This window comes from Elephantulus edwardii, unplaced genomic scaffold (assembly GCF_000299155.1).
Source record: "Elephantulus edwardii isolate Elephantulus edwardi_28Jun2011 unplaced genomic scaffold, EleEdw1.0 scaffold00302, whole genome shotgun sequence".
Classification (NCBI taxonomy): domain Eukaryota; kingdom Metazoa; phylum Chordata; class Mammalia; order Macroscelidea; family Macroscelididae; genus Elephantulus; species Elephantulus edwardii.
The window spans coordinates 137,169-163,975 of NW_006400052.1; the positions used below are offsets into that span (position 1 = coordinate 137,169).

The 26,807-nt window shown below is 49.0% G+C and overlaps 1 protein-coding gene across 1 annotated transcript in view; it reads right to left on the reverse strand.

Moving 5' to 3' along the window:
• The window catches only part of FCGBP (Fc fragment of IgG binding protein), a 49,239-nt gene extending 23,649 nt beyond the window's left edge, over positions 1–25,590 (reverse strand). Inside the window, exons 1-12 of the mRNA XM_006900944.1 lie at positions 25,536–25,590; positions 22,437–23,684; positions 19,641–19,990; positions 15,401–15,971; positions 13,026–13,630; positions 11,092–11,659; positions 8,901–9,493; positions 6,642–7,230; positions 6,013–6,212; positions 5,354–5,551; positions 2,512–2,919; positions 377–950 (exon numbers count right to left, since the gene is read on the reverse strand). Coding sequence (XP_006901006.1) covers positions 377–950; positions 2,512–2,919; positions 5,354–5,551; positions 6,013–6,212; positions 6,642–7,230; positions 8,901–9,493; positions 11,092–11,659; positions 13,026–13,630; positions 15,401–15,971; positions 19,641–19,990; positions 22,437–23,684; positions 25,536–25,590 — 5,959 coding nt within the window. The remainder of the gene's footprint in view (positions 1–376; positions 951–2,511; positions 2,920–5,353; positions 5,552–6,012; positions 6,213–6,641; positions 7,231–8,900; positions 9,494–11,091; positions 11,660–13,025; positions 13,631–15,400; positions 15,972–19,640; positions 19,991–22,436; positions 23,685–25,535) is intronic.
• Positions 25,591–26,807: the final 1,217 nt, after the last annotated feature.

The window sequence follows — 26,807 nt, forward strand, 5'->3', positions numbered from 1 at the left end:
AAGAAGAAGAAGAAGAAGAAGAAGAAGAAGAAGAAGAAGAAGAAGAAGAAGAAGAAGAAGAAGAAGAAGAAGAAGAAGAAGAAGAAGAAGAAGAAAGAAGAAGGAGGAGGAGGAGGAAGAGGAGAGAGAAAAGTCCAACCCAGGAGATGTCAAGAGTCAGAGAAGAGAGAGAAAGTCACACCCAGTTAAAGACAGGGAGAAACAGAATAAGAAAGAGACAAACAGACAGAGCAGGCAGGGAAACACAAGAGAAAGGGAATTAAAGGGAGACAGAAACAAGAGGAACAGACATACAGACACAGGAAGAGAGAAAGAAACTGACAGACCTCGAGGTTTCCACCCCTCCTGTCCCACACATAATGCCCCCAGAACTCACCGCAGCCAGCCTGCTCCCGCCAGTCCCCAATGGTGACCCCAGCAGCCTGGCAAGCGGCAGCATAGGCGGCCAGTGCTTGGCAGAGGATGTCTTGGGCCCCACCCCCTAGGCAGACATCCAGGACGCAGCCCTTGAAAAAGCTTTCAGGTGGCACATGGGCGTGGCAGGCGGTGAAGGGACCTCCTGAGCCAGGGGCTAGGGGCCCACAGAAGCCTGGGCCTCTGTACTCCTCCAGCTGTTCCTCAGGACATGTTGGGCAGGATCCCTGACATTCGTCCCAGCACAGCGGGTCCCAGACAGGGACTCGCCAGCTGCCACCCCAGGTGGGAATGGAAGGCGCCTGCGTGCCATTAGGGAAGACTTGGTCGTTGCTGGGGTTCTTGTCCATGTTCCCGCACAGTCCACACACTGCACTGTGGTAGCTGCTAGGCAGTGTCACCTCTACTCGCCAGTTCCAGTCATAGCTGACCTGCAGCCCGAAGTCAGTCTCCAGCACTGCCTTCCCTGGGCCATGGGTCACTGTCAGTCGCCCACCAGCCACTGAGACAGGTAATGTGGTCAGCACGTTGTTCACCTGGGAAAAAGGGAAGCCAGCAGGGGTCACTCCAGAGAGAGGGGACCTCTTCTCTGGTGCCCTGTGTCATCCCCCATACTGTGAGGCAGGAGTGGCCAATGTCTTCTGAGGACTCACTGACTGTTTGTCCTTTGACAAAGATAGGCCTCTGCTCTAGTCCAGTCCCTGGCAGTGGAGAGAAACTCGCCCTACTGCTTCTAAATCCCTCTTCTCTGCCTCTCCCCCTCTTAATCTGGGTCCAGCTCTCTGAATGTGTCTATCTCTTCCTCAGCCTCTTTTTCCAAATCTCTCCCTCGATCTAGATCATTCTCTGTTTCTCAGTCTTGACAGCTCTGCATCTTATCCTTAGCTCACTCTGTCTCTCAAGCTGTCATTCTCTCATTGTTTCTCTGTGTCTCCCTCCCACTAAGTCTCTCTTTTCTGGGCCCAGCTCTCTTTCTGAGTCTTTTGCATCTCTCTCTGCACCTCTCCTCACTGCTTTCTCTGAACACTTCCAAGACTCATCCACTCATTCAGTAACATTGATTGTGTGCCTAGCCAGTTCCATACCTTACTCTCCCCTCTAAGCTGCTGTTAGCCACCTGCAGTTTCGTCTCCCTGGGTGGAAAGTGTGGTCCTCTCTTCTCATCTAAATATTTCTGTATCCATGTCTCTGGGATTCTCAGTCATTCCTTCACTCACCTTCATGCACCACATCCCAGGTTGTGAGGTGGAGCCTATTACCATCCCCATTTCTCAGATGAGAAAACCGAGGCCCACTGAGGAAAACCCTTAAGACCACACAGCTCATATGAAGGAGATTTTTGATTAGAATCCAGGTCTCTATAAAGACTCACTAAGATTCATGACTATTGAGTTACAATCAACTCATAGCTGACCCTCCAACAGGTTTCCAAGGAGATTGTCTATCTTTCTCCCATGAAGCAGCTGACATTTGAACTGCTAGAGAGCCACAGCTTTGGGACAGCAGCACATTTCCCTATGGACTATGCCACCAGATCCTCTCTTTTTAAAATCTTGGCTGAAATTCCTTTGCATGAGACTAAAGCAGACCAAAGGGAATTCTGCTGGCCTACAGTGTAAAAAGCCTGTGCTTCCAACCCAAAAGTATGTGATTTGAATCCACCAGATGTTGTGAGGAAGAAAGATAGGCACTCTCTTCTTGTGTGACTTATAGCCTCCGAAAACCTGCTGGAGGGCCAGCTACAAGTCAGTTCTGACTCAATTATGCACAACAACAAAGCAAAACCAACCACAGTTGAGGCAATTTTGACTCATAGTGACCTTATAACAGGTTCCTGAGGCTGTAAATCTTTCTGGGAGGAGACTGCCTCACCTTTCACCCATGGAGCATTTGATGGATTTGAACAATTGACCTCTTAGCAGCCCAACATGTAACATGCTACACCACCAGGGCTCCTAGACTCAACTGAATCCCCAACAGAAGGGGGGGGGGTGTTTGCTGTAATTATTGTTGTCCTTTTGCTTCAGACCTAGGTGAAGGCAGAGAACTTCCATCCTCCCCACGGTGGGCTTCTGGGGGCCATTCTGCTGGACATACCCGCACTTTGCCAATCTCATTTTTGTGAATGGAGATGTTGGTGCCGAGGGTCTCCACTGTGACAAGTCTCACATAGGATACAGAAGGGTTGCCCCGGTTCTCATTCTTGGTGGTGACAGTGAAGGGTATAAGGCCCTCGGCATTAACCCCTGGACAGACTGTTGCCAGTATGTAGCTGCAGGTGCCCTGGAAGTCGAAGTTCAAGCCATCGAAGGTGTGGTAGTGTGGGTCACCCCACAACCAGCACATGGCCTCATAGTTGGGCACACACACGCCCAGGCCACCCTGGTCCTTGCAGATCTCCTGTGGCCGACACGTCACGCTGTGGCATGGGTCTAGGGGCAGAGAAGATAAGATCTTAAGGGACTGCCTGGCGTGAGTCCAGCTGATCCCCAACACCGCCTGCATCTACACCAGGAACGCTTCTCTGATAGTCACTGCAGGGGACAACCAGCTTCTGGGGTCCTCTTATCTGAGGATATATTTTGCTGTGCCTGAGACCCAGACCCCAGCGTCCCCTTGTTTTTAATTCCAACATCAGCGATCTAGGCACAACAACAAGAGAGACATGACTCTGATCATGTTTGAGACCCTGACTCTGAGGTCTCTGTGTAAATCTCATTGCTTAAGGATCCCCCTGGACCAGAGTCTTTCCCCTGAGTGGCTGTGCCTAAGATTCCAGCCTTTGGCAGAGAGAAGTGGGGTGGGAGACCGAGACTTTGCCCCAAGGAACTGTATATCTAGGATCCTGTCTCTAGCATTATTGCCTCCAAGCTTTTGGAATTTCTGTGTTGAAGACCTTGAACATCCTCCTCTTTCCTTACCTCTCAGCTCCAAATCTACCCACAGTGCTAATTTGTGTCAGTAGAGGATGTTGGAGGGACACTGCAGAAGGAAGTCTGTGATTTGCTTCAAGAGCCACCTGCTCTCTTGCTCTTGCTGTGTGAGGGGGCCTGGGACATATGTGACATCCAAGGGGTAAATTCTACTTGCCCTAGCTGGTTTCTCAGCAAGTCAAGTCGTTCAGGCTATTTCTCAATGAGTTTCAGCAACACAACTGTGAGTGCTGCTAGCTCCCACCTCCAAAGCCAAATGCAGTAGCCTCAAGTCCGTGCGCTACAAAGCAGCACTCTATATTTGCTCTACAATTACTCCACAAAATATTTCTTCATACTATAACCTTTATGGAGGGAACTTGGGTCAGTCTTCTCCTGTGTGATTTACCACCTCTGAAAACCAGCTGGAGGGTCAGGTAGGAGTTGGCTCCAACTCGACAGTATCAACAACTATTATCGAAGGTCATTGCCAGGCCTTTCTTGCACAGTGCTGCTGGTAGGTTTGGACTGCCAGCCTTTAGGTTTCTAGTCCAGCTCTAGCTTGCACATATTCCTCTGTCATCCAGTGGCCCTTTGGACTGGACCAACCTTCCTTTGGTGCTCTGCTATAGCCCTAGAAGTAGGAACTGCTCTTTATCTGCTTCTTCTGTGTTCATTTGCATTCTTTTTTACCCCTTGGTAAATCACCTAGTAGAGAGGGAGTTGTGCTGTCAACCCAAAGGCTAGGAGTTCAAATCTACCAGCAGCTCTGAGGGGAAAAGATGAACAATCTCCTTCTATGCAATTTACAGCCCACTGGAGGGGCACCTATGAATCAGTTCTAATGGCAACGAATAGTAATAGAACTCGTCCAAACTGCCTGCCCTCCTCATGTCAATTCTGACTCACTAGACTCTCCATTGAGTTCTTGAGGCAGTAAGTCTTTATGGGAGGAGACTGTCTCATCTTTCTACTTGGACCACTGACCTTTCAATGAGCAGCCTAACACATTGTTCTTAAGTAGTAGAACATTTTTATTGTTATGAGCAAATAATTCTTCATATTAAACTTGACCCTGTTTAAGCTGTGTAGTCCCTGGCTGGTGCAAGTGGTTAACCCACTCAGCTGCTAACTAAACATGCTGGAAGTCCAAGTCTATGCAGAGGCTTCTTGGAAAAGATGCTCAGTGATGTACTTCATAAAACAAAATAACTAGCCCCAGCTGTTGAAAACCCAATGAGCACAGTTCTACCCAAGATCCATATGAGTTGGAAGCAACTCAACAATGGCCAGAATGGTAGATCTGATGGCAGAAATCTCCATCCCTGGGAGCCCCTCTCATATTGCCTGAGACTCTTAGTCTCTCATTCCTTTAGCCCTAGAGATTTCTCTGCCTTTCCCCCAAGAAACTACTCTTAGGAGGCAATTCTGTGCCTCAATTTAGTCTAGTGGGGGGATCTCATGTCTGAGACCCTACTCCTAGAAATAATGTATCATTGGCTTCGAAGAGCACTCAAGGTCTTCAATGTCTGAGACTTGGTGGAACCCCTGTCCTCTGCCCTGAGACTTCAAAACTCTATGTCTGCACATCCCAGTCTATTTGTGTTGATGTTTGGAGCTCTGAGCCCAATATCTCACACTAGTGCTCAACAAACTGTACTGGGTTGGGGGAGGAGGATGGTCACCTCTTCTTATCAGTAAAGTTTTATTCAAGCACAACCATTACATATTGTTGATGACTGTAGTCATGCTATAAGGGTAAAGCTGAATTATTGTGACAGGAACTGGTCAACAAAATTAAAACATTATTATCTAAGCCCTTTACTGAAAACGTTTGCCTGCCCTACCTCACACCAAAAGTATCTGACATTTGCCATGAGGAACTTACCCCTGAGGGTCCCTGAAGTTAGAATGTCACACTAGAGGTCTTTGCCTCCCAGAAAAGAGGGTCTTTGCCTCTGGGAAACCCAGCCCAGATCTGAGATCTCAACCTTTGTGTTCTGTGCCTCCCACCACGAAGATCACACCATCCCTCCATTCCAGAGGCCCTGTCCTCTGTTCCCAGCAGTCCCAGGCCCAGCACCTTTGGTGACGCAGCTCAGGACACCTTCCACGGGCTGGCACACCTGGTCAGGCTTGCAGTTGTGGTCCTGGCACACTAGACCTTTGCCTGCATGGCACACGCACTGCTGCCGGCAGTTGTCAATGAGTACTGTTTCCTCGGGCTGTGGGGACAGAGGGCATAGCTGTGAGGAGTGCCACGGCCATCAAGAGAGACAAGCGCACATGGAAAAGCGTTGACTGTGAGAGAACAAAAGAGGAGAACAGAGAGAGGTGGCCCCAGGAACAACAGAGACAGGTGATCTCATCTTTGTGATCGGAGTGATCCAAGGAAGTGACATTCTTGCCCAGACCTGGGCTATGAGACCAAAACTTGACCTGGGAGTCAGCCACGGTTTTAATGCTCTTGGTCATATTTAGAAAGGTCTTTTTCCCTGTGGAGGTTGGAATAGAGAGACCAAGACTAGGGGTTGAGAGGGATCCAGGTAGATGAAGACATGCTAGAGCTGGGTGGGGTTGGGGGATTTATGAAAACAAGAGAAGGATGGGTTGGGAGTCAGGTCTGGGAAGCCAAGGGGACAGACCAAATAGCTGAGAGGCAGAGGGGAGGGGTCCAGACTCCTACGTCATAATAGGCGCCATTGTGGTAGCAGCCACAAGTCTGGATGGGCACACAGGCCTGGCCATCAGACAGGAAGCCGGAGTTGCACTGGCAGCCCTCAGCGCACCAGTCAGGACACTGAGGGGGGGCGCTGAGGGCCGAGCATCCCAGGGAGCAGGTGTCCGCACAGAGCTCATAGTGGCTGTTGGGGGGGCACGCCATCGCTGTGAAAAAGGGGTGCCTATTAGAGCCCCAAGGAGCAGGGGAGGATCTGACAGTTCTGTGCCTAATCTCACTCACTCTCCCCTCTCCTCTGCCTCTCAGTCTCCCCTCGTCCCTGCCCCTCAGCCCCTGTCCTCTCAGTCTCCCTCCCCTCTGGCCCTCACTGCCCCTCCTGTCTTTCAGTTGCCCCTCCTCTCAGCACCCCTCCTGTCTTTCAGTCCCTCTCCTCTCTGCCCCTTGCCTCCCCTGTCCCTCAGTACCCCCTCCTCTCTGCTCCTCAGCTCCCCTCTCTGTCCTTCAGTCCCTCTCTTCTCTGTCCCTTAGTCCCCCACTGTCCCTTAGTCCCCCCTCCTCTCTGCCCCTCAGTCCCCCCTCCTCTCTGTTCTTCAGTTGCCCCCTCAGTCTCCCTGTCCCCTCCACTCATCACTCACGACAGAAAGTCTCTGTCCTCCAGGGCTCCACGTGGCCCCCAGCTGCCTGACAGGCACTCACATAGGCTTGGATATTGCTGCAAAGGATGCTCAGGTTCCCACCACCCAGGCAGAGATCAAAGACACAGTCCTGGAGGGGGCCCTTGGGGTCCAGCAGCTTGTGACAGGCGGCCAGCGGCCCAGTAGGACTGGCCAGGAGCCCACAGAACTGCTCTTGCTCGTACTTATTCTCCAAGTCAGGTTCACACTCGAGGCTGGAGTCACAGTCCTCGCCTGGTAGGCACTCAGGAGGCACACAGGGAGAGCCAGGCACCTTCTCCTCCCATGAGTTGCCGAAGTCGCCTGGCTTGCTCGCCTGTGAGCCGTCAGGCTTCTGGAAGTCATCGCTAGGGTTTCCATTGTAGTTGCCGCACAGACCACACAGCTGCTTGTAGTAGTTGCCAGGGACGTTGACCCTCACAGCGTACATGAGGTCGTAGCTCACACGCAGGCCAAAGTGGGTCTCAACCACCACATTGGAGCCATGCTGGGAGACCCGGACCTGGCCTTCATCCAGCACCACTGGCAGCTTCATGTCCACGCCGTTCACCTGAGAGGAGCAAGAGGCCACACTTCAGAGGGGCAACTTGAGTGGGACAGAGTGCCTCTTTCAAGTTCCTGTCTAACACCAAAGATCTGTGAGATCTCATCTCTCCAGGGCTCAGTTTCCCTATATGTAAAATGGGTCTTAATGAGAAAACAATTCGATGGGCAGTCCTTTTTTGCACATTCAAGTCCAATGTTGCTGCTGTTAGGTGCCCCTGAGTTGGAACCAACCAACAGCTGATCTCCCACTGAGTTTTCAGAGGCTGTAAATTGTGCAAGAAGAGGTTGCTCATCTTTCTCCCACAGACCACCTGTTGGTTTTGAACCACTTGCCTTTCTTTGTGTTAGCAGCACAACTCCTTACCCTGTAGGCCACCAGAGGTCTTTAGGTCCTACAGACCAATGTGATGGTTAATAATGTGGTGGTTGACCCTGATGTCACCTGCCTGGGTCCAGATGTACCTTTGCCCTTACTATCTCTGTGATTGTGGGCAGCTCACTACCTCTCTGGGTTCTTTTTCTGAACTCTCAGGACAAGGATAATGGTTCCTACCCTATTGAGTTGTTGGCAGGATTGCACACATATCTGTGAAGCTCTGAGGAAAGTGCCTCACACAGAATAACTCTAGGATTAGCTACAGTTGAAAATTTTTATTTATTGTCACTGCTATAATGAAAGGCACTCTGGTGACTTAGTGATAAAGGCATCGCACTGCCAACCCAAAGGCACACAGTTTGGATCCACCAGTTGTTCCACAGGAGTAAGATGGCCAATCTCCTCTTGTGCAATTTACTGCCACTGAAAACCCACTGAAGAGTCAGATTTGCATCAGTTCTGATTTGAGGGTACCTGACAACTATTATGAGGAGAGTTCTGGTGGCACAGTCTGCAGGGAGTTGCGCTGCTAACCCAAAGGCAGCACTTCTCCAGTGGCTCAAATCCACCAGTGGCCCCATGGGAAACAGACGGAAATCTCCTCTTTGTGACGCAAGCACTGGAAACGCATTGGAGGGTCAGCTATGAGTCAGTTATTATTCAACTGTGATGAGATGCGTTGATTTTTGTTGAAACAGGCCTTCAGGAAATTCAGAAGTCCTGGTGTTGATGCTGGATAAACACTGGGATGCTAATCTGAAGGTCAGTGGTTTGACGCCACCAGCAGCTCCCTAGAAAGAAAGATGAAGCAGTCTGCTCCACCAAAGACTGATAACTTTGGAGTCTTGATGGAGGATTTCTCATGTGTTGAGATATACTCAATGGCAGTAGATTTGGCTTAGCTTCTTATGTGCTGGGTGCTGTTCCAGAAGCTTGGGACATCTCCAAGAATGGATTCAATTATGGACTGCCTCTCCTGTACATAATGTGCACTGGATAAAAACCCACTGCCATTAAGTCAATCCTAAGGCTGTAAATCTTTATGAGATGAGACTGTCTACCATTATCTCAAGTTGCTGAGGAGGTGGATTTGAACTTCTGGTGGAGGAGCAGAGAAAGAGAAGGGTCAGGACCAGAGAAGGGAGACTTGAGGGCAGGCCCAGGCACGAAGGCCACCCCCTTCCTTGTTTTCTCACTCTGACCTCTGCCTGGCACCTCCTGTTCTTGGGAAGCAATGCGTCCCCTGTCTGCAGGCTCTGGAGCTGCCTGTGCCCCCTCCTGCACCTGTGCTCACTCACCGTGACCTTCCACTGTTTCTGTTGCAGCCGTATGGTATAGTTCGCCACCTGGACAGTGATTGCCTTGGTCACACTGACTTTCCCGTTGCCCCAGGGCTCGTTCTCCTGCAGGACAGCAAACTGATGCAGGCCTGGTCGGGCCCCACAGGTCTGAGCCAGTATGTACACACAGGTGCCCATGAAATCGTAGCGCTTGCCATCAAAGGTGGTGTAGTGGGGATCACCTGTTGCCTGGCAGGTGGTTGAACCCACTGCAATGCAGCCCAGGACACCCCCTGATGGCTTGCAGGCCTCATGTGGGCCACAGGAGGAAGGCTCACAGGAAACCAAGCCACCCTCCTGGCAGCGACAGAGGGAATCACAGCTGGGACCGGGATAGAAGGTCTGGCCTGGGGTGTAGTAGCTGCCCTGGTGCACGCAGCCACAGGAGGCCAGGGGCACACAGGACTCGCCACTGAGTGCAAAACCCTCATCACAAACACAGCCCTCATAGCAGTCTGAGCCACAGCCTCCGGGTACTGGGATGTCTCCACAGGTTAGGGGGCAGCCGTGGGAGCACTCTTCATAGTGGCTGTGAGGTGGGCAGCTGGGCGCTGCAGAGAGAGGAGCCATCAGAATGAGTCCCTCCTCCCCCACCCCCCAAAAATGCCCATCCCCACAATCTACATAAGAGCTAACTTCCTCAGACAGCCCAATTTAAAAAACCTCTAAACCTGAACCTGACCAAGATGCCTTCTATGTCATTGAGTGATATGGGATATTACAGACATATATGTTGTTGTGTGCTGTCAAGTTGGAACCAACTCCTAGCTGATCCTTCAGTGCGTTTCCAAGGCTGTAAATTGTGTGAGAAGAGATTGAGCACCTTTCTGCCTTGGGACAACAGATGAGTTTCAATTACCAGAGAAGCATCACATTTTTTATAACAATACAACTCTATTTGGACTAATGCCAACAGAGTTCTTTAAGTCAACGTAATGCGGTACAGTGCAGTGTACTGTAATATGATAAAATTACCTTGCACAATGCAATCTAGTACAATGTAATCAGCTAATCAGTTGAGGCACACACGAGAAGACAGACACCATATGAAGACTGTCTATAAGCCAGGGAACACCAAGGGATGCCCACGAGCCAAGGAACAGCAGAGTCTACCCACAAGAAAGGGAGGGCTTGGGTCAGCCTGATTTGGACCTAGGAGTCAGCCTGTCTGGGCACACGTCACACTGAAGCAATTGTGAGGATGGTGCAGGATGAAGCAGTTTTATTTTGGTACCAAGGGCTGTTATGACCCAGAGTCAACTCAATGGCACCTACCAACAGTAGCTGTCTGCACTACTATGTAGTGTGTTTTTAGTGGGCTAATTAGAAGAGTGACTTAAGTAACAATGTTATCTTAAATTGTCATTATTTGACAGTAATTGTGGAAACTGGACAATGGATAGATGAAGGGCAATGATCTGAGTCTCTACACTTTGGAATATGTTCAAAATTTTCCATGATAAGAAAAAAATTTAATTAGGCAAATGTTACCATTTCCCAGAAACTACATCTTTTGCAATGGTTTGCACTTGAAATGAAAAAATAAAGGTATCAAGTGTAAAATGGGGATGGGAGTACATACTGTTAAAGAGCTCTTGCTGAAAAGTAGTCAGGCTCTTCATGAATGGTACTTACTTGTTTCTGAGTGTATGATTCATATTTCAAGCCTAAATTATGAATTTGAAAAATCAGGTGCAAGGATTCCTTGCAAACTTCTTTTATAGACAAATAACACTGTGTTTGAAAAGCAGTCCCATGTCTACATCTGAAGCAAAGGTCTCAAACCCAAAGGGCCGAGCAGACATCAATGAGTGAAGTCAGCCATGTGGGGTCAGGACCAGGAGAAGAGATCAGATATATTCTTTGTAAAGGGAGCTCTCGTTACTCATCTTTGAATGACAGCTTTGATGTGGCAACCAGGTGTACACAGTCAATCCTGGTACAAATATTTCATGTGTTCCTACCATCCATAACTCATAGTGGTTGTGATCCTGAACATGTACCTTAACTTCTCTGAGCATCAGTATCTTCATCTTTTAAATGGGTATAACCATAGTCTCTAACTCATAGAACTGTTTGTAGATGAAATGAACAATTCTACTACTGTTAATGAATATGCATAAGGTTGAACCCTCTACCCGATACTCACGACAGAACTCTTCACTTCTCCAGGGATACACGGTGGCCCCAGCAGCCTGGCATGCAGCAGCATATGCAGCCAGTGCTTCGCACAGTGGCCCAGACTGGCCTGGCAGCAGGCAGAGGTCATACACACAGTCACGCACAGCACCCTGGGGTTCCAGCTTGCTGTGGCACTCCCGGAAAGGCCCCTCAGGGTCAGCAAGGATCCCACACTCCTTCTTGTTCTGCAGCTGCTCAGCTACCATGGAGTCCAGCTTGGGACAGTCACCTGGCTCAGCTACCCCACAGCCAGGCCTCGTTTCTTCTTGCCAGCTGTTCCCAAAAGCCAGCACACTGGTAGCCTGGCCCCCACCCCGCAGAGCCAGGTCATCCTTTACATCCCCATTGAAATTTCCACAGAGCCCACACAGGGCCTCTGCATAGCTGCTGGGCACCTTGACTGTCACATGGGCATTCCAGTCATAGGTGACAGTCAAGCCAAAGTCTGTGCGCACAACAGCCTTGTTGCCTTGTTGGAACACCTGAACCTTCCCATCTGCTGCATGGAAGGGCAGGTACTGGAGGACATCATCCACCTGGATAGAAGTTATGAGCAAAGGGTCAGAGTATTCATGGCTCTTCAGCCCGCGAACCTCTCCCTCTATTCCAGCCACCCTGGTCTGCATGCTGTCCTAACTGCATGGCTCTCTCTCTCTCACTACAGGACCTTTGTATTTGTCATTCCCTCTGCCTGGCATAGCATCTGATATTATCCATCCATCTATGTCAGCTTAAGCCTCAACTCTCTCAAAACCTACATGATTAGGGGAGCTCTGGTGGCCTAGTGGCAAGAAGCTGCAACTACAATCCCAGAGGTGAACGGTTCGAATCCACCAGATGCTCTGCCGGGGAAGGAGGGACAATCTCCTCCTGTACCAGTCAGATCTGATTTGACGGTACACGCACACAAAAATAATAAAATTAAAAACAAACAAACAAAAAAAACCCCTACATGACTGAGGAATCTCAATAGCATCAAAAAAGAAGAAGCAGGGAAGGAGATGTGTCCTTTGGACCAGATATTCCTGGACTAGACTGAGAAAGACTGAGACCTGGTAGCAGCAGATGTGCCAGAGAACCAGAGACAGGTGTGATTCAGAGCTGATGTAGATCTGGCACCCCATGGCATAGTCTTACTGGCTGAGGTGGGAGAGAGACACAAAATTGGCATAACTAAAAGAGCTTTGTAACACTTGCCTGATCACAGGACAGAACCCAAGGCTAAGAAGCCAAGTGTAAGAAGGAGGCCTGAGTGAGACCATGCCTGAGAAGCTGTCCTGAGTGACGAATTATATTCTAAGGTGGCTTAGTGATAAGGAGTTGTGCTGCCAGCCTAACGTTCCTTGCTTTGAATCTACCAGCTGCTCTGTGGGAGAAAGCTGGTCATTCTCCTGCAGTGCGATTTAGTGCCCCTGCTCGAGGATCATGTGTGATGAGTTGGTTCTAACTTAACAGTACGTAACAACAGCTTAAAGTGTACCCTGTTGCTTCACTAATAAACTCTATGTTGTTGTGTGTCATCAAGTCAGAATGACCCAAAGCTGACTCTCCAGCTGGTTTTCAGAGTCAGTAAGTTGCACTGGAAGAGACTGGCCATCGTCATCCCCCAGAGCAGCTGGTAGAGCTGAACCTTTGTGATTGCAGTTTAGTTTCTTACTAGTAGGCCAGCAGAACTCTAATAAACCCTACAAAGGGGGGGGAACCCCATCATACCCCCAAATCTACATGTTGTGACCTCTGCCCTTGTCTCCTCACATTCTCCCTTTACTTTTCTTTCCTCCAGTCACTGTGGTTTCCTTGATATTCCTCCAATCCACCCATGTCAGGTACTCTAACGCTTTGCTGAGAACACCACCTACCACTTCTTATTGGCCCACTACCCACGATACCCCCGTTGCTCACCAGCACTTGTCCTTTGTTCTCCCTGCGCACCTCCACCTTCACGCCATGGGCCTTGACGCGCACTGCGCGCGTGTAGCTCACAGTCTGGCTGCCACGATGTTCATTTTCCACCAGCACCTGGAAGCTGGGCAGCGCCGCATTCTGGCCACATGAACCTGCCAGCAGGTACGTGCAGGTGCCCATGAAGTCAAAACGCCGACCGTCAAAGCTCACGTAGTGCGGGTCCCCGGATGCTTGGCAGCTCCCAAAGCTGTTCGGGTAGCAACCCAGGAGGCCGTTCTGGACGAGGCAGCGCTCGCCGGGCGGGCAGCCTTGCGTGTCGCTGCAGCGCACCTGCAGGGTGGCACCATCGCAGACGCAGCGCCTCTTGCACAGCTCGTCGGCCCACACTTCCTGGCCAGGCGCGAGCGGGCGGCCCTCGAAGATGCAGCCGCAGGACGAGGTGGGCACGCAGGCACCGCCGCTGGACGCGAAGCCCGGGAGACACACGCAGCCCTCCACACACTGGAGTGCTGAGCAGTTGGCGGGCACCGCCAAGGGGTTGCAGGTGGTCGGGCAGGCGGGGCCACAGAGCTCATAGCGGCTGTTGGCTGGGCAGGACAGGGCTGGAAAAAGGGAACCCAGGCCATGAGGAGCACCTCCTCTCTGGAGAGGGCACCTGCACCTTCCTCCCCAAATCCCACTTCTCCTTCAGAGCTCTGCAGCCAGTTCCTGGGACTGCCATCCTGCTAAATACAAAGGTCTCAGAGAAGTCCTTGGCCTCCCTCTCTCACCCACTGGATGACCAATTTAAGCAGTCAGCAAATTCTTCTGCTGCTGTTGGGTGCTAAGGAGTCAGCTCAGGCTTTCAGTGATCCTAGGGAGCTCTGGTGGCGTAGTGGTAGGAAACTATGCTGCAATCCCAAAGACGCGTGGTTTGAACTCACCAGCTGCTCTGTGGGAGTAGGATGAGCAATCTCCCCTAGTTCTGCCTCTGAGGCCTCACTGGAGGGTCAGCTATGAGCTGGTTTCAGCTTGATGACACACAACAACATACCACAGAAAAAACCTGCCTTCTCCTGTGCCATTCTCCAATCACTGCTGTGCATATTATACGATCTTGACGTCAGCCTTTTTGCTCAATAAAGCTATTTAATAGTTTATCTGCTCTGTCTCTCTAACCTCATTCTCTACCCTATCCACAGGACATAAGCATCCTTATCTGTCTCAATTGCTGCTTGATTTTAGCAACAAGGACAAAGCCTGGCATTCATATAGACCTGATACATTCTTCAGAATGAATGTGGAAATTAATTAACTTATTGTGTCATACATTGGAGAACTGGGTCAGGGAAAAAAGGATTCCTGGGGAGTGAGGATACAGCAGTGACCATGACAAATCCAAACTGAACCTCAGTGTCACCCCTATATCTGTTCCTCCTCTGGAGCCCGGTTTCAGGCCCTAGGGCCAGGGCTGGGTGCCTCTTCTTTATTTTCCATTCTGTCTGCCTCCTGAACATTTTCTGGGGGTCCTACAAAGGCAGAAACAGACCTGTTTGAGTCTCCACTGTGTCCTTAGCATCACTGACACAGGACCGGATCCAGATAGGGCCTCAGGCAGTTTGTTGAGAGAATGTATGAATAAAGAAATAATTAAGTAATTGGCTATTTGGTTAAGGGGCTTGGACTTTATCCAGAAAACAGCAGGGTTCCATGGAGGAATTATAAGCAAAGAAACTTGTACAGATTTCTACTTGGGAAGATCCCACACTATCTCTCATGCCAAATCTTTGCACATACTGTTACTTGATCTAGAACACTCTTCCTTCTCTCTTTTTTTTGAGGGGGAGGGGTGGGGCTATCCTCAACAAGATGGGTTAATTGACACAGTTACTATAACAATGGGCTTGAATATATCAGAGGTGATGAGCATGGTATAGGATAAGGGAAGGTCTATATCTCTTGTTCATAGGGTTGCTTTGAATTGTAGTTGACTTCAGGGCACTTAACGGTTCTAAGCCTCCCTTCTATGGGTCTCAGCTTAGATGTCTCTTTCTCTTAGGAAAAGTCTCCTTGACCAATGCCCTTGACTCCCCAAGCTGGGAGTGGGTTCCCTTCTGTGGGTTGGGTTCCTATAGCCCCACTGAGCTCCCCTCACCCAGCCCTGATCCCTCTGTTTGTGCTGTCCCCATCTCACTCACCTGTCCTTTTACCCTAGTCCTGACCCCTCTGGCTTGTCACTGTCTAGTGATGTGTGCCCCAACGTCGGCTCAGTGTGGCAGTCATAGACATTACTCTGTCCCTGGTATTGTCCAGCACCACACTGAATCACAATATGTACTTGGTCCTTTTCCTCCCAGCATGTGCTCCCAGCCCCCATCATGGTTATCACTTACGGCAACTGGCTAGTGACCTCCAGTCCCCGACAGTGATGCCAAGCTCCAGACAGGCCTGGGCGTAGGAGCTGAGGCTTCGGCACAGGCTGAGCCGGTCCCCGCCAACCACACACAGGTCATATACACAGTCCTCCAGGAAGAGCCAAGGGTTCAGGCTAGCATGGCAGGCAGCGAACGGGCCATTGCTCAAGGTCAGCATGCCACAGAGTTTGTCACCCTCATAGTGCTGGACCTGGCCTGGGGTGCAGGAAGGACAGTTGTCCTGACAGCCATCCTGGCACAAGTAGTCTCCATCATCTAGTTTCCAGCTCTGGGCGAACTCCACTGGGTCAGATGCTTGCTCCCAGTAAGGGGTGAGGAAATCATCTGTGGGGTCACCATTATAGTTGCCACACAGGCCGCACACCTGATCTTGGAACTTTGCAGGTAGGCTCAGGGACAGCTGACAGTCCCAGTCATAGTTCACCACCAGACCAAAATCCAACTCCACCACAGCCCGAGTTCCGCTTTGGTACACACGCAGGCGACCCTCACTTAGGGAGACAGGCAGGCGTGAGCGCTGGTTGTCGATCTGCAGAGGGGATGAGGAAACATGGCTCGGTTTCCCATGTGGTATTTAGTGCCACTGGCTTCCTCTGCTCCAAAAGTGTTGATTCCTTGTGCTACTGCTACAGATGTTCCCAGATGTCCATGTAGTTCACTCCCTCAACTCCTACCAAATCTTTCTCAAATGTTACATTCTCGGGGAAGCCTCTCCTGATCACCTCACTTTAATGGCAACCCCTAATAACATTCTTGTGTGCATCAAGCATGAGTTATCCAGCAGCTGCAAACCTTTGTCAAGTCACTGACCACTGTGATGACTGACAAGTGCTTGGCATGTGCAAAACTCTACACGTTGATTTAGGGATTTGCAGTTTCCTAAGTTTTTATATGTTTCAGAGTAAAGAACAAAACCCCAAACCTATTGAATTGATTCCAACTCGTGATGACCCTATGTTACAGAGTGGAGCAGCTCTATAGGGTTTTCTTGCCTTTAATATTTTTGAAAATTATGCTTTGAACAAAAGCCTACAAAGCAGTTGTTTTATAGCATTGATGGCAATCCTCACATTGTAGCAGCACTCTTCCTGCTTCTTCCTTGTGATTTTAATTTCCCTTCATCCTTCAAGTCTATCCTTTCCTGCCTTCTGAACTTTCTCCCAGGGGAAATATTGCCATAGGGTTTGTTGTTTCTTTTTTAATTGGCTGTACTCTTTCTGGAGGCAGTGTGCCAGGCCTTTCTTCTGCAGTGTCTCTGGGTCAGGTCGAGCCATCAATCTTTAGGTTAGCAGCTGATTGAAAACTGAATATACCACATAGAGTCCTTATTTTACTCCACCTAGCTATCCATCACACAGGTCTACCTGCACATTCATAAAATGAGGGTGATGTAAGAATACTCATTGCAATATTATTTACTACAGTGAACAATGTGTCATTAGCAAACCCAAAAAACCTGGAACAGGTGCTGGCTCATGGCAATGTGACCTCACACACTTCAGAACAGAACTGTGTTCACCAGAGTTTTTGGCAGCTGAAACAGGACAGAAGCAAATCTCTAGCCCTTTCTTCTGAGGTATTGAGGGGACATGAGCTGTCAGTTTTTCAGTTAGCAGTTTAGTGAAGGCTATTTATGCTATCCCAGGACCTATAGTAAAGTAGTGAGCTCTGGTGATGTTGTGCAGGATAAGCTGCACTGCTATTTCAAACGCTGAGTGTCTCTGGCAGTTCAAATCCACCAGCAGCTCCGCAGAAGAAAGATGGGAAGTCTCCTGTTGTGATTTACAGTCTCTGAAATGCAATGGAGTGTCAACTATGAGTTGGAAAAGACTACACAGCAGTGAGCTTATTGGGACTTTTAGAAGGACTTTAATGTGTTCATACAAAAAACCCAAACTCAGAAAAGTGAAGAGATGGAAGCAGCCCAAGTGCCAGTCAACAAATGAATGGATAGAAAAACTGTGGTATATTCACACAATGGAATATTACACAGACTGAAAAGCAATGAACTTGTAAAACATTCGATATCATGGGTGAGTCTGAAAGACATTATGGTGAGTAAAATAACTCAATCACAAAACTGCATAAGACCACTGTTATAAAAATGGGATGGACATGGGGGAGAGGGAGAGCAGAATGGATAAAGAACACTACACTGGAATAGGAGAAGAGAAGGACTATCTGAAAGGAATGGATGATTAGACATTGTATGTGTGATGATTAACAATCTGGAATAAGATGTATAACAAAGTGAATTGGAGGAGAGAGGAAAAAATATGTACCAATGGATGAATGAAAACTCAGTCTTTCTATAAACTTTCACTAATCACAGTATTTGAAAATTATGAAACAATTTTTTAAATCTATTTTACAAAAAAAAACCCAAACCAATAAAAAACCCTAAGCCCATTGCCATCAAGTGAGTTCATCTTCTGGTGACCCTCTGTGCTCCAGAGCAGAACTGTATCCATAGTTTTTCCAGTAACTGAAATTCCAATTGCCAGGTCTTTCTTTTTTGTTGTCACTGGATGGATTTGAACTGCCAACCTTCTTATTAGTAGACAACAACAAACCATTTGCATCACCCGGAGACCTTATCCGTCTATAAGACAAACCCAATCTTTTTGTACTTAAGGTGATTCTGACACATAACAACCCTATAAGACAGAGTAGAACTAACTAACTGACTCATAGAATTTCCAAGCCTATGACCTTTATATAATAGGAACGCTGATGGTGTAGTTGGAAGTGAGCTGCATGGCAAACCAAAAAGCCAAGCATTCTGGTGAGTGAGAAGGAAACTATAGAAGCAGCCTGTCACACCCTCCCCAAGTAGCAGCTGGTGGATTTGAACCACTGATCTCCTCATCAGCTGAACACTCAACTATTGTGCCATCGGGGCAACCGGACAGGGCTAGTTAAACAAACTATGATACATTCATCTAGTGGAGAACTGTGCAGCTATCAAAAAGAATAAGTGGGCTCTCTATGCACTGATACTGGAAACAGCTCTAGAAAGTACTACTATGTGCGAGAAGCAAGGTGCGGGATAGTGCATTGAGACATTTAAGTGTCAGTCTGTCTGTGTTTCCAGTACAGACTTACTAGCTCTAGGCTGAAAAGTCACTTGTCTCCCTCCCTAAGCCTCAGTTTCCTAATGGTGTCTACCATGCAAACTCGATATGAGCGTCAAATATCTGGCAAGTACTAAGAAATATATATGGTACCAGAATATATCTGGGGATGGGGTCAGTACATTCAGTGATTTGGACAGATCTGGGCTGCAAAGAATAAAACCATGAGTCAGACCTTGTCTAGCTCTCTCCCTGTGAGATTCCATGACTCCAATTTCCCATCTTTAAAATGGGAAGATGTAAATGAGTTTTCTTCATTGTTTAGATTGAGGTTAGTGTTGCTATTATAAACCAAGGGAGCTCTGGTGGCTAGTAATAAGGAGTTGCACTGCCAGCCCAAAGGCACAAAGTTAAAATCCATCAGTCACTCCTTGAGAGAAAGGTGGGTAATCTCCTCCCATGCAATATACTGCCTCTGAAAACTCGCTGGAGAGTCATCTATGAGTTGGTCCCAATTTGATGGCATTTAAAAACAACATTATAAACCATGTTGGTCTGTGTGTATATGTGTGTGCATGTGCAGTGCTCAGTTCAAGTGATTAGGCAGAGGTACCTCGGAAGAAAGGCCTGGCAATCTACTTCTGAAAGTTTATAGCCTTTGAAAATCCTCTGGAGCACAGTTCTGCTCTGATAAATAAAAAGGAGCCATATATACCTGGCTCCTTGGCAGCTTAACCATTGGGTTGCTAATCTAAAGGTCTGCAGTTTTAATCCACCAACTGCACCACAGAGAGAAGATGAAGTAGTCTGCTCCCATTAGGATTTACAGCCTGGAAAAACCAATGGACGCCGACAGTGGGACAATGGTAGTAGGTTTGGTTTTCATAATATATATGTAAAATCTCTGCCCATACAATTTTGAGAAATAAAATTGCTGGAGAAAAGGATTTGAAAGTTGTGCTATGGGGTTTCAAACCCCTCTACACCCCGTCTTTCCCCCTCCAACACCCCCCGCTTCCCTTAATGGTTCACTCCAACAGAGGTCTGTGGCTGGGGACTGTGACCAGGGTTCTAGTTCTTCAACAGCTCATGGGAGTTCAGCCCTGCAGCCCCGGGACACTTACCCGGGCGAAGCCCACCTCCCCACGGGCCAGTGACACGGAGTGGCTGTAGGCACGGACAGTGACGAAGCCCACATATGAGACTTTGCGACTGCCCCGGTGCTCATTCTTGGCCTCCACGCTGAAGGCTGGCAGGCTAGGGTCAGTGCCGCACAGCTCGGCCATGGTGTACAAGCAGGTGCCCATCATGTCGTAGCGGCGGCCATCAAAGGTGATGTAATGGGGGTCGCCTTGGGCACGGCAAGTGGCTGTGGGCTCTGCCATGCACATGGCCTTCCCATCCACCACCTGGCACTGCAGCCCTGGCTTGCAGGTCAGGTCTTCGCAGGAGGGCTTCTCCAAGGAGATTACCGCTGGGAGGAGGGAAAGAAGGAAATAGAGTCAGGCTCCCTGTGTGTTATTGTTATTGTTGTTGAATCTTTCAGCTCTCTGGATTTTGCTTATTCACAACTGCCCATTTTAAAAGTGGGGAAACTGAGATGTAGAGTCTCACAGGGAGAGAGAGCTGAGCAGGGTCTGACTCCTGGCTTTTTGATTCCCCGATTAAATGTTTTCTTCACTGCAGGCCAGCTCTACCCAGAAAGGCATTGAGAAGGGACAAATTAGAACCTTCAACCCACAGCCCACTACCGTGGAATGGATTCCAACTCATAGCTACCCTCCATCAGGCTTCCAAGACTGTAAATCTCTACAGGAGGAGGCTACCTCATCTTTCTCCCTTTGGGTAGCTAGTGAATTTGAGCTGCCAGCCTTCCAGACTAGCAGTCTGGAAACTCAACCTACTATGACTGCCTACAGAAGACCTTGAAACCATCAAAACTATTCATTTGTGTTTGTTCTCCCTCTGTTTCTCATCTCCCCACCAGAGTAAAAAATGCCCAGGAAATTTTTATTCTCTCTTTAAGGGCAGAAAATAGAAGACAGAGGCTGTTCTAAATGTGAGAACAAAGGTGGAGTCAAGTTGCCTAGGCTCAAATCCTAGCTCCACCAGTTGTCTATGCTTTCCTGGACAAGTTCTTTCAACTGCCTGTGACTAACTTTCCCCACCTGTAACATAGGATGCTAACAATACCTTCTTAATAGACATATTTAGGGGTAGGGTGGAGGCAGCATGCTGTCAGGTTTAAATGAACAAAACTATAGGTAGAACTGAACAAATATTAGAATTGAACAATTGAGGCTTGCCTATTGTAGTGAATCTCTCTCTCTCTCTCTCTCTCTCTCTCTCTCTCTCTCTCTCTCTCTCTCTCATTGTTGTGTACCGGCTGATAGAGGAGGAGATTGCCCCTCCTTCTCCAGAGAAACGTCTGATGGATTTGAACCACTCACCTTTGGGATTGCAGTGCAGCTTTTTGCCACTTGGTCACCAGAGCTTCCTTAAACACCCACTCTCTTGCCATCCTACTTAATGTGTCTTTCCTGTTAAGCTCAAAGCAGTCCCTTGAAGTTAGAGGGGGACATACTTTTACCTACATACTGGGATGTCTAGAGTCTTTCTTTGGAGGAAGTATCCTCAAAGGAAGAAAATCATCCTTCCTCCATACACATCCCATTCCTACATGCACCTTCCCTTCCTCTATGCATTTCCCAATCCTCAAAACTCTAGTCATTCTAGTGAAAGTTCACCTGCATGCAGCCAGAGTCACTTCCCAGATATCCCACTGCATGCTTTGCAAATGTTGGCACATCACAATTGCACAAAAAGGTAGATGTAATTGTTGTTATGTGCCATTGAGTCAAAACTGATCCATAGCTGGCCCTCCAGTCAGTTTTCAGAGGCTGAAAAATTGACGGGAGGAGATTGTCCATCTTACTCCTGCAGAACAGCTGGTGGATTTGAACTGTGTGCCTTCGGATTGGCAGCACAACTCCTTTCCACTAGGCCACCAGAGCTCCAGATCCAACTACTGTCCTCATTTTACAGCTGTGAAAACTGAGTCCCAGCGAGGTGAAGTCACTTGGCCAAGATCACACAAGCAGAGGAGCTGAGACTTGAACCTGGGCACTCTGGGTCTACTACCTGCACCCTCAAATACTTCACTGTATTGTTTAGCGGCAGCCTCCCACCAGGTCACTGAGCGGTCCAAGGTCCTGTGCATTGATGATATTAAGACACATGAGATCCCTTGGAATAGCCTGGTACATTGAGAGACACACTTACTCCCAACATAGTAAACCCAAACTACCATTGAGAGGATTCTGCGTTTCCAAGGTCTGGCATTTCCCAGGCCATAAATCTTATGGGAGGAGACTATTCACCAATCTAGTAGAGACAAACTGCCATCCTTTCAGTTAGCACACGAACACTATGCTGCCGGGGCTCCATCATCTCCAGCATCCTAGCCATCATTATTATGATACTTTTAAATCACCTGAAATTGGCATAAATGGTTTTATTAGATATGGGGCAAGGGGGAAAACCAGCTCTTTGCTCCATTTTTCTATAACTGTAGCTGCTGCTAAAATATATTTTTTCAAACTAGTTGGAAAAAGCTGCTAACCTGAACCCCCAAAGACCACCCCTGGGAACCCTGACTCTCCCCCAGGACCTTTCTCCAAGCCTCTCAACAGCTGAAGGCTGAAGCTGGACACCATGAGGACTTTGGGAACCCTTCTGAGGTGCTCTGATTGACCTCTCTGCTGAGAAGCTGTTACCATGGGGTGCACTGAGGAGGATGGGCCAGGAAGCCTTAAGGAAGAAGGGTAAGGAGTGTAGAGAACCCAGCTGAGCCAGAAAATCCCAGAGAAGCAGAAGGATGGGAAAGAAGAAAAGCTGAGGGGTCCTTTCCCAGTACTCACTCCGGCCACAGGCAGCTGCCGTCCCAAAGCCCACAGCATCAGCCAGCCCAAAGGTGAGCAAGCCAAAATTAATGGTGGCTTCGGCCAGATGGGTCCTGCCAGCAGTTCCGAGGTCCACTTCAGCATACGAGAACTCACTGCCTGGCACTGGGTCCCATCTGACCTTGGTGGCCAGTGGGGACTTGTCCATAGTCAGCCGCTCTGTGGCCTTTGTTGGTGCCACAACTAAGACCAGATTCTGAAGGCCCGGCACACTGTTGACCACATAGGCAGGACAGTAGGCTGCCACATCTGGGACAAGGACCAAATAAGGATCATAGGTCACTCCGTCCCTTGTGGCCCCTGTGCCAAACAGCAGGACCTGGATGCCCACGTCTGCAGTCAGGTAGAGTGGACGGGATGGCCGGATCTCAAATTCTGCCACATCACCAGACTGGAGCCCACGGGTACCCGTGGTGCCGCCATGGTTGTAGGTCAGCTTTGTGGCCTGGCTGGCCACAACATAGGCCAAGTCATAGCGGGTCTGAGAGGTCAGAGAGGGTATTACATATTTGGTACCCCAGGAGGATGTGGGGAGCAGCTGCTCTATCACATGATTGCAGCTTGTGTGTTTCTGGGCACAGCTGTGGCCAGAGAAGACAGCCACGGGGTTATTGGCGGTGATTTTGGACCCAGAGAAATCGGCCTCGCCCTGTATCTGGGCCACTGCATAGGACTCTAGAGTCACGTGCATGACACTTCCCGATGCATAGAACTTATTTTGGAACATGGCTGCTCCTTTGAGTTGGATACTAACAGCAGCTCCTGCAGCACCAGCCACCACAGCAAACTCCTTGAGATTCTTGGCTGAGGAGCCAGGGGGCGTGAGCACGAAGTATTCCGTGCCCAGGGTGTTGACGGGCCGCAGCACTGTCACTTCTGCGGTGTTGGGCTTGGCGTTGATGGCTTGTACCGTGATCCTGTGGTCCGAGTGGACCACCACCACATGCTGGAAGATGTTGCTGCCAACCATCTCAGCCTTGGAGCTGATGTTGACAATGACCGACTCCCCTGGCTTGACGGTGACCTTTTGCGAGGCTTCGTCTACCCGGCTGAGGACAGAGACCGAGGCGGGGCTCTCAGACAGGCTGGAGATGAGGAGGTGCAGGTAGGCAGCACTGTAGCCTGGCTGGTAGTTCTGTAGGAAGGCCCCGAGGAATTCCTCCCCGCCGGTGGTCTTGGAGCCCATGGAGGCCTCCTGGGTCAAGCCTTGGGTGAGAATAGGCAACTGAGAATCTGTTTATCCAGGCATCCCCATCAAAGAGCCAAACCTTGACTGGTTCATTCACTCACTCACTCACTCACTCACTCACTCACTCACTCACTCACTCTCTCTCTCTCACCACCTTGGAATAGAAGGGATTGCTAACTAGCTCTCCATTATATTTTTGTAACTGTAATTGGCAAAGGAGGGAGCGCTGGTGACTTAAGGATAAGGAGCTGTGCAAAGGCACACAGTTCGACTCCATCAGATGCTCCACAGGAGATTGATGGTCAATCTCTTCCCCTGGGATTTACTGCCTGTGAAAACCTGCTGCAGCTGTGAATGGTTCCAAAGCAACACTGCACAAAAGCAAATGGCAAGAGAAATTGCCCAACCTTCTACCACAGAGCAAACCACCAGAGAGGCGTAGTCTTGGTGTTAGCTGTGCAATTCCCTGCGGATTACTCCACAGAGTTCCCTCTTGCCTCTGTAATATATTCAAATAGTAACTTTGGCTTTCCTGTCCCCCTTTGTGTTCCTTTCTCCTTATCCGTGCAGAATTTCCTTACAAACCTTTCTGACTTTTGTTTTTCCTAAGTGAAAGCACTTAGACCAAGATCTAAAACTAAAAACTGAAAAGGGGTCAAACAAGTGTGAAATAGTCTGGGTGGGAATGATGCAATCAGATTCTAATTTAAGTGGATACTAACTTTCTCCAGTGGCCCATTGAATCAGCTCCCAGCTCCTGGCAACCCCTTTCATGTCAATGTAGAACTATGCTCCATAGTGTTTTTCAATGGCTGATCTTCCAAATGTAGGCGCTGCATAATGGACTAGAATTTTCTACTCCTAATCAAAGCTACTGTTACTAACTTTAGCCTATTGTTTTGTGAGTTTTTGGTCTGGATTTTCCTGAGTATTTCCACCCCCCCCCCCAACAATAGGGCCCAAACTGACTTGGGGACATGTGTGAAAGAAGCCAAAGGGAAGAAGAAGATTCTAGGATGTACTCTAGAAAGTAAGGGGAAATGGGTGGCACCTCAACATCTCCAACTGGGAAGAGATTTCTTACAGTAGAGAAGAGTAAAGAGGGAAATGCCTAAAGAGCCATGGAGAAGATGCAGGGGTTATAAAAAAACCAGCTGATAAGGGGAGCCTTGAAAGATATTCTACTGTCCTACAGGGACCCAGGGTTCAAGGACAATGGACATCTCAAAATAACCTAGATATAAAAATAAACAAACAAGATAGTAAGTCAGCAAAAAACCTAGATGGATGCTGACTAGAATCTAGAGGCTCCTGGTGTCTCTTCTGTCCCTGGATAGTAAAAACGGCTAAGTACTCAACTACTGACCAAAAGGTTGGAGGTTTGCATCCATCGCGTGTCTTCAAAGAAAGGCTTTGTAATCTACCTCAGAAATTTCAGCCACTGGAAACGCAATGCAACCCAGTTCTACTTTGATACACATGAGGTTGCCATGACTCAGGGTTGACTTAATTGTTTTGGTTACCTGAGACTGTATGCATGCACACAACCCTGGAAGAATTAGAGCAAAGCCCTCCAAGAATGGTTTGGATGACATTTTCCATCACCCCAGCAGAAAAAAAGACTCAGAGGTAGAAGATGGTGGGAGTTGTTATACACTTGACTTTGGGGTTTTTTTTTCTCAAGAGTAGAGTAGAGAATGGGGGGATTCCATCATATTTCTCTGCAGAATCAAAGGAATCTCTCTCACATCTCAGTTCACCTAGATACAGGGGAGATGGGTTTGAGGAAGAGAATAATTGCTGACCCAGGAAAATGGAGTTCACTAGACTGGGGCAAGAGCATAGATGAGAGTCTAGGTCTGACTTACCCCACATGAGGGTTGCTCCGGCCCAGAGCATCCACCAGCTCCACAGGGAACCCATGTCTGCAGGAGAGAAAGAAAAAGGTGTCTCATTCTCCTGGAGTCAGTACCCCTAAGAGAACAGAAGTCCAGTCTCAAGACAGGGCCCCCTTGGGCAGCAGGATGATTGAGATGGGAGAGGAGTTGGGCATATGGTGTGATCAAGACTGGATCCAAGACTGGTGCCACCATATTTCTCTGCAGAATCATAGGGGCCTCTCTGCCATCTCAGCTCACCTGAAGTGGTAATTGGGAGTATATAAGGAGTTGACTGCCAAGGTGGTTTGGGGTTGGGATAGGGAGCGCAGAATACAGGGGTCAGATGGGAAGCTGGCTGCCAAAGGGTTTGGGGTGGGGAGGCAGGGACAAGGTGAGGCAAGGGGTCCTAGGGGTGAAAAGACTTGGAACCAAAGTTAAGAGTAGGAGCCTGCTTATCCTCCTTCTGAAGGAGACAGCATCTCTCACCTGTAGGTCCCCAGAGCTGTGAGGCCAGCCTGTGGACTGGCCTTTATAGTACAGTTTCTTGTCTTTTCAGGCCACACCTTGGGTCACCTGACAAGCAGATAGTGCCAGCTTCCCAGGGAAGTTACTGCTCCCTGGGACCTAAGGCGTGGAGAACCCTGGGGGCCTGGGAAGGGTGGGGAGCTCATCTGGACGCCTGAACGTCTGGGTCTTGGGAGGGGTCTGAGAACAGCTGGTGGCTGTGAGTGGCTAGAAACTTTAGACCCAGAAAGGTGGCAACTCTGAGGGAGACAGCTGGGGAGCAGAGTTTTGGGGACCTGAGTTTCTGGAAGGGGAGTGACAGGAGGTAGCATTTAGTCTTCTTTACTGGTCTGCTGGTCAGTTTCTTTCCCTTGGCTCCCCCAGAGCAAGGACTCACAGCCAGATGCTGGCAGCTCCCCAGTCGCCAAGGGGTGACCCCTGGTCCCAGCCACATCCTGTTACCAAGCTTCACTGAGGACCAGGTGTCTGAGGTTGGGAACTTCTTATCTTGACCCCTAATCCCACCAAAAAGAAGAAGACCCTCAAGAGATGATCTGCAGCAATGGGCTCCAGTATGTCAGAGATGATGAGGATGGCACAGGATAGGACAAGATTAAGATCTATTGTTCCTACCAACAACCGTCCCACCGTCGTCAGTGAGACGTGGATCAAGCAGAGCTAGCCTCACTGGGCTTCTGTCCCATTCCGTAAACTCTCAAGAGCTGTGTTCATGGAGATTAGTCCCCCTGGCAGTGA